Source organism: Lycium ferocissimum, chromosome 11, assembly GCF_029784015.1.
Source record: "Lycium ferocissimum isolate CSIRO_LF1 chromosome 11, AGI_CSIRO_Lferr_CH_V1, whole genome shotgun sequence".
Classification (NCBI taxonomy): Eukaryota; Viridiplantae; Streptophyta; class Magnoliopsida; order Solanales; family Solanaceae; genus Lycium; species Lycium ferocissimum.
The window spans coordinates 59112343-59119934 of NC_081352.1; the positions used below are offsets into that span (position 1 = coordinate 59112343).

At 35.3% G+C, this 7592-nt stretch overlaps 1 protein-coding gene across 2 annotated transcripts; it reads right to left on the reverse strand.

The window, feature by feature from the left end:
• Positions 1-1426: 1426 nt before the first annotated feature.
• LOC132037702 (uncharacterized) lies at positions 1427-7354 on the reverse strand. Of its 2 annotated transcripts, XM_059428267.1 has the most exons (3): positions 7001-7354; positions 5664-6067; positions 1427-1660 (listed from the first exon to the last, which is right to left on the reverse strand). In XM_059428267.1, the coding sequence occupies exons 2-3, from the start codon at positions 5968-5970 to the stop codon at positions 1623-1625; spliced, it is 345 nt and encodes a 114-aa protein (XP_059284250.1). In that variant the 5' UTR covers positions 5971-6067; positions 7001-7354; the 3' UTR covers positions 1427-1622. The 2 variants fall into 2 exon arrangements, with proteins under 2 accessions (XP_059284250.1, XP_059284251.1); XM_059428268.1 differs by lacking the exon at positions 1427-1660 and adding an exon at positions 4952-5313 and having other exon boundaries at positions 5664-7350.
• Between the last annotated feature and the right edge of the window lie 238 nt (positions 7355-7592).

Here is a 7592-nt window from a genome sequence, read left to right on the forward strand (position 1 = left end):
GACTTTTGTAATTCTTTGTTTTATATTAAAGACTATAAGTAGCTAAGTTTTTAATACTAAGGTTGTGGACCCAATGATGGGTGTTATGTGAATGGGTGTTTAACATTGAATATATGCATAATGGGTTGTTGGTTTTTACTTATATCTTATTCATTAAAGTTGGTTGATGGTTGCAAACACTGACCAAAGCCATAAATCCTTACTTTACTTGGGAAGGTGAGCTAGGGTTTAGTAGAATGAGAATAAGAATTCGGGGCGTTAACCCTCATTTAATAAATCACTTAGGGATAAAAAGGGTTTAATTGGCACAAATTAATCATTCTTAATTTCAACTCTTTTACATTTTGGAAGATCATAAAGAGGAAATACTTTCTAACTATTGGGAAATATTAGGAAGTCATTTAGAGATTAAGTGCATACCATACAATAATCCATTAGAAGTATATCATATTAACACCTATAAAATTACATCTCATCTAACGGTGCACAATCTTAGTTTCTTAATCTAAATAGTTACCTTCAAATCAATAGTTATTAGAATTATATACTCTCTTTACAAACATACCAAATATGAACTAAGATGAAACTTAAGTAACACACTACGATAGCAACATTTTCACACTCTATTCCCTGTGAGATTCGACCCCACTCTAGTTGGGTTACTATTTTTGACAACATCCGCTTTACGCAGTTTATTGGGTGCAATTTTAGCATATCACATGACACTAGTGATTCCCCTAATTTTATTAGAAAACATGAGACAAATCTTCTAGTATGTGTGCAAGCTCCCCAATCAGCATCATAAAATGTTGTAACTTTCTGAATAGGTTTGTTTGATACCAAGATTCCTTGGCCTGACTGAGTTTTAATATATCTGACCACTCTTATAGCGCTTCCATATGCGACTTCTTGGGTTGCTAAAGGTATTGACTTAGTGTTTGTACACTAAAGGCAATATCAGGCCTCGTGACTGTTAGGTATAACAGTTTGCCTATGAGTCTTTGATATGAACTTATATCTGATAACAAAGGATCTTCTGCACTATTAGTCTTCGAATGATCATCATATTCTTTTGTTGTCAACTTCACATTAGTATCAATTGGAATGCACGCTGGTTTACTAGCTGACAGTCCTAATTCTGATATAAGTCCCAATGAATACTTTCTCTGATGCAATAGTATACCTTCTTTGGATCTAACAAACTCTATACCTAGGAAGTACTTTAACTCCCCTAGGTCCTTCATCTTGGATGTCTGTTGTAGTTTCTTCTGTCACGACCCAATTTACTAAGTCATGCGGGCACCTACCTTTTTCACCTCGGTAGACGAACCCTTAACCCAATATTCAACAAATAATAGAAATAGCGGAAGAAAGTAAAATAATGCAAGCCTCACATAAATAATATAAATAAGTGCGGAATTAAATGAAATCTATCCCAGTATCTGGTCTGGTCATACAAGAGGATCTAAGTCAAATACTACAAGTCTGAATAGTGATAATAATACATAAACAATCTCAAATCATGTCTCGGAATGAAAAGTATGACATAAGTAATAGAAGAGTCTTCAGGCAGCGAACGTCCTCATGCTGACCCTAAAAAGACTCGGCAGCAACCTCGATAATCAGTCACGAGGGGAAGAAGTAGATCCAACTTGGTACTCTGCATTTATAAAAGAATGCAGCAAGTGTAGGTCAGTACAACAACAAGTACTTGTAGGTATCATAGGCCGACTAAGACTAGCTAACATATATAAAGACTAAGACTAGCTAGCACATATAAAGACAACAAAGCAAGAGAAACACGTGAAACAACAAGGTGCAAGCCAACACGAATCAATAACCACGGAACAAGTCATCACCTATGTTATAGCATCTAAACTCAACTGTGCCAAATCTCAAGGTAATCAATCCGAACCAGTATTTCACAATCATAGCACAACAAGTCATCACCTATGTTATAACATCTAAACCTAACTGTGCCAAGTCTCAATATAACATTCTGAACCAGTATTTCACAATCATAGCACAAGTCTTCACCTATGCTAAAGCATCTAAACCCAATTATGCCAAGTCTCAGGGTAACCAATCCGAACCAGTATTTCACAATCATAGCACAAGAAGTCATCACTTATGTTATAGCATCTAAACCCAATTGTGTCAAGTCTCAGTATAACATTCCGAACCAATATTTCACAATCATAGCACAACAAGTCATCACCTATGTTATAGCATCTAAACCCAACTGTGCCAAGTCTCAGTATAACATTCCGAACCAGTATTTCACAATCACATCACAATAATATCATAGAAAACTAAGAGGTACAATGCAATGCAATACAATAATGTATAAATGATGAATGCAATGCATATGCACCGTACACATGCACTCCGACGGATGGAACATCACATCTCGGAAGCACAACCCATGGGGGACCCGTGAAGTCCATGTACCAGTCACTCCGCACACAACCGTAGATGACTCCTTCCCACCTATATACCTCGTATCAATCATTCCGCACACAGCCTAGAGATGACTCGATATATAATGTGTTTTAATGAATCTGTATGTCCTTCTCACTTTCCATCCTCAGTACCATAACAATGCAATATCAATGTATCATAGAAGTGAGTATGAATACGATGCAATGTAATATCAACAACTAATTCAATCCCAAACAGTACCACACATGGCACACAAGTAATATCAATAAATCAGGCTACACAATAAGCCACAATGGAAACACAATTCTCATCTCAATATCAAATCAAAGTAAAGTACTGCAATATCATAATATTTAGAACCCAATACGAGAAGAAACCTCCTGGACACAAACCAAATATGCAGATATAGATAAAAACGCGCTACGAACGCACTCGTGGCTTCAAAATTCTCAATGGAGGTCTGGTTGACAAAGTCAACTCGCAAAACCCCAAATTCAACTTCCCAACCCAAGTTCCAAAAGGCACCCGAGCTCATTGACAACTGAACCGAATATACACCTAAGTTCTAAACGACCATCCTGACCTCTCAAAATTGACGGATTCACGAAAAAGGTCCGTTTATCCAAAAGTCAACTTTGAGTCAACTATTTTTCAGTTAAACTAAAAAAAAAATCCAAATCTCACCCAAATCATGTCCAATGACCTCGGTAAGCGTGCCAACTGTCCCCGCGGGTCAAATATGCACTAATAAAGCTTGAGGAAAGGTCAACGGGTCAAAATAGCTGTAACGACCAAACGAATCGTTACACCTTCTTGGTTTCTTCAATTAGTTTCAAACTATCCCCAGTGACTAAGATATCATCTATACATCCTAGGATGATCACGGTTCCCTTATCAATATTTCTTACAAACAAAGAATGATCATGTTGACTCTGCATAAATTTCAGTCTTAATAAAGCTTCTTTCAATTTTGCACTCCATTCTCTAGGAGCCTATTTCAGTCCATAGAGTAATTTGGTGATCAAGATATCGGTCTATGCTCTCACGACTCACAAATCCTATACGAATCTCGTTGCACTTATTGAATATATATGGAACTTCCTCATAAATATGTGATTTGGGGGCAGTATAGATCAGTATGATGGGTGTGCCATTGTCTAGCAGCTGCAATAGATAGCACTGTTCTTACAGTGACCATTTTAACTACGAGTGAAAATGTCTCTTAGTAGTCAATTCCTTCCTGTTTATTATAGCCTTTTGCAACCAGCCTTACTTTAAATCTTTCTATCTTCCTTGATGCTTTGTATTTGATCTTGTAGATCCACTTGCATCCTATATGTTGTTTTCCTTCTGGAAAGCTCACAATTTCATAGGTGTCATTACTTTGCAATGCATCAATCTTAGCTTGCATTACTTCCACCCATTTGAGATCCTTTGTGGCTTCTTTAAAAAAAAAATTAGGTTTTGAAAACAGTGGAGGAAGCAGTTAAGTAATTTTGATATTTAGTTGAAAAATTGTTATGTGAAACATAGTTTGAAATAGCATAAGGAGTATCCTGTTTGAGGGTGGTTAAGGACACAAAATCCTTCATCCATATAGGAGGTTGTTTTCCTGTTGTTGATGTTCTCGTTTTCACTGTAGGTCTTGTTTGAGTTTGTATTCTTATAGGCTGTTGCTGAATTTGAACTTGGCCTAGTTGTGTAGGTATGACTGTATTTGGTACTGCATCTTGTTATCATTGTTGCTGATGTATGACATTGTTATGTTTGTATCTGTAGCCTCTACATTTACTGAATCACCTGCATTTTGTTCTAATGAACCATACTCAACAAGATTGTTAGTAGTAACTGCATAATCAATTTAATCAATAAAAACATCTATTGGTGTGAATATTGGTGGGCTGGTGGTGCTGGTTTTGAAAGGAAATTCATAATCCTTGAACACCACATCTCTGTTAACAAAAAATAATGGACTATTAAGATCAAATAAAATGTAACCTTTTTGCACTTTTGAGTATCCCATAAAAATAGCAGTTCTTGTTCTAGGTTCTAACTTATCAGTTTGTTGAATGATTTTAGCATAACATAAACATCCAAATACTCTTAAGTGATCTAGAGAGTGTTTTCTTTTGTGTAACTTTTCATATGGAGACATACTAACCATAGAAGAAGGTAGTCTATCAATATTTTATATAATAGTAAGTATTGTGCCCAGAATTTAATAGGAACATTAGCTGAAATCTGAGTGCCCTTGTACGCTTATGTTTCCTCTCATCCACACCATTTTGCTGAGGGGAATAGGCACAAATATTTGATGAATAATGCCAGGATTTTATAAAAGAGTGTTGCAAATATCATTTACAAATTCAGCACCATTATCAGTTCTACAAATTTTTACTAGCTTTCCAAATTGAGTTTTGACATAAGTCAAGAAGTACTGTAAAGTAACACACAAAACAGATTTGAGTCTTAACAAGTAATCCAAGTCATTCCACTGTAAATCATCTACTTTTGTAAAGAAATATTTGTAACCATCAATAGCAGAAATTTTAAAGGACCACAAACATCCATGTGTACAATATCAAAGCAATCAGTACATTTTATTCTACTAGTGAATGGAATCCTAGTTTGTTTAGCACTTGGACATACAAATCATTTGTCCACTATATCAGCTATATTTTCTCTTTTGAATTAGGAAATAATTTTGTAATACAGAAGCTGACAGATGTCCAAACCTCTTATGCCACAGACTGACACTTATTCTGGAGTAATACTAGCAACTAGAGTTGTTTTAGATGAATTTGATTTATCAAGTAGGTAAAGGACATCCTTATGTCTACCAATCTCCTTCACATTCCCACTTGAGAGATCCTAAAATATAAAAAAATCAGGATAGAATAAGGCAGCACATTTTAGTTCCTTTGTTGCTTTTGACACAGACATTAGATTATATTTAAACTGTGGCAATAAGTAAACATTTTCAAGAGTGCTTCTAGGTGAGGTAGAGATTGTACCAGTATGGGTAACTAATGCAATATCACCATTTGGTAGATGTACCTATTTAGGCACAATATTTTTTGTAATAGTTGGCTTATATAATAATTTTGACTTTGATGCCATATGGTTTGTAGCTCCAGTGTCTACAATCCATTCATCTTTAGTTTCAGCAAGTAGACATACATTACTTATATTTGAACTTGTGTCCTTAACATTTGATTTACCTGATATGTCATCTGATCCTAATGCATTTGCACTTTCTGAGAAAGCACTGCTTTTGTTCACCATCTGCAGGATCTGACTGTATTGTTCTTGAGTGAAAACACAAGCTCTAGGCTGATTCATGTTGGATAATTGAGGCATTGTGCCTTTTTCCATCCCTTGATACAAGCCAGTTACATTTGGAGTGACGAAATTCTCTCCTTCTTGATTTGTAGCACGAGTCTGTATCGTTGGATTTTCAACCGTAAGTATTATAAGCTGTAGATCCTCCATTTCCTGGTTCATAATTTTGTCCAAACTTTCTTCCATAATTTTGTCCAAACTTTCTTTTCTTGAAACTTGGAGGATTACCGACTAACTTGTAATGATTTTCCTTAGTATGCCCTTTCGTTTTGCAAAAATCACACTGTAGATTATAGTCTTTCTTAAGCTTCTGATTACCTGCTGTGTTTAGGCCATTTCCAGCATATAATGTTGTAGGATCATATTGACTAGATGGCATAGTCCCAACCAGATTTGAGGATCCAACACCATGATAACTAGAAGGTCCATCACCTAACGATCCAGATGCAACACTAGTACTAACGTTTTGTCCCTCGTGGTTTATAATCATGACATAAGCCTTATTCATTAAGGGAAAGGGAGACATGAGTAAGATTTAACTTCTAGCCTGCTAATATGTTTTATTTAGACCCATAAGAAACTGATACAACTTTTGTCTTTGAAGATAAACCAAGATATCTCTGGATATTTTCACAATTACATCCAAGAGATACGAATTCATTCCAGAACCCTTTAAGTTTGGTGAAATATGTGGACACATAATTAGTTCCTTCGGTTAGAGTAGCAATTTTCCTATGCATATTATAAGTTCTTGATCCATTAATCTTGTCCAACCTTCCTTCAATTCTTCCCACACAAACCATGCATTTGATGCATAGAAAACATCACTTAACAGACTACTTGAAATAGAATTTACCAACCAAGACATCACAATTGTATTAACCCTCTCCTATTGTTCCCAGAATTCTTCTCTAAATTTTTCTTTTTACTAAGCCCATCTACTAGACCAAACTTGTTTCTTCCTAACAAGGCTAATCACATAGATCTGTACCATATTGAGTAATTCTCAGAGCTAATCAACTGAAAAGAAATCAGAGAAATTCCACTTACATCAGAGAAACCTAAGAAGAGAGGATGATGCTGACCAATTGTTTGAGTTGTTCCCTGAACTGGTTGAGTGTCTATTTTGTTCTTATCATGCGAAGGAGTTGAACTTATCAAATTTTTTGGTACTATGCTAATTACTCCATTAGATCAGCTAACCCAGAAGTATTACCATCGTTTGCCATCGAGATTCTTTGAAATTTCAATTGTTCTTGACTTGAATGTTATCAATTTGTGACTTTCTACCAACTGCTATCTTCAGCGGAAATTAGATAGCTTCAAGATTTCTCATAAATTTGCTCGGAATGTTGAGTCGATAGTTCTAAAGCTCTGATACCATGAAATGATTTAGAACCTCATTAACAAGTTCTGTAAGACACAATCAAGAAAGAAAGAAAGAAAGAAAGAAAGAAAGAGGAAGAAGGAAGAAGAAGAAGAAGAAGAAGAAGAAGTTAACTGTGAAAGAGTAGAGAGAATATTATTCAATGAATGAATTGCAATCTTCAACCTTACAATTGTTATGAGATGTATCCATATATATATACACGATTGGATGAATGTGTATTAACTAACTAATCTATGTAGGCTCTAATTAGAGAAGTAGTTATTAGCATAACTAACTTGTTTTACCCTCTAACTAACTCCTAACCTCCTTAACTAATAAATGGAAAACTATGCAATTATAGAATTGCCCTTCAATCTGTATACTTCATTCTCTTCAACTGAAAATAGTTTAGTAGGTACTTAAAAATATAAAAGAACAA

Coding starts and splice junctions, on each gene's coding strand:
- LOC132037702 (XM_059428267.1), bottom strand. CDS start 5,970: ATGGAAGAAAGTTTGGACAAAATTATGAACCAGGAAATGGAGGATCTA. Junction 1,661..5,663: donor AGGATCAGATGACATATCAG/GTAAATCAAATG, acceptor TTATAAATGCAG/AGTACCAAGTTGGATCTACT.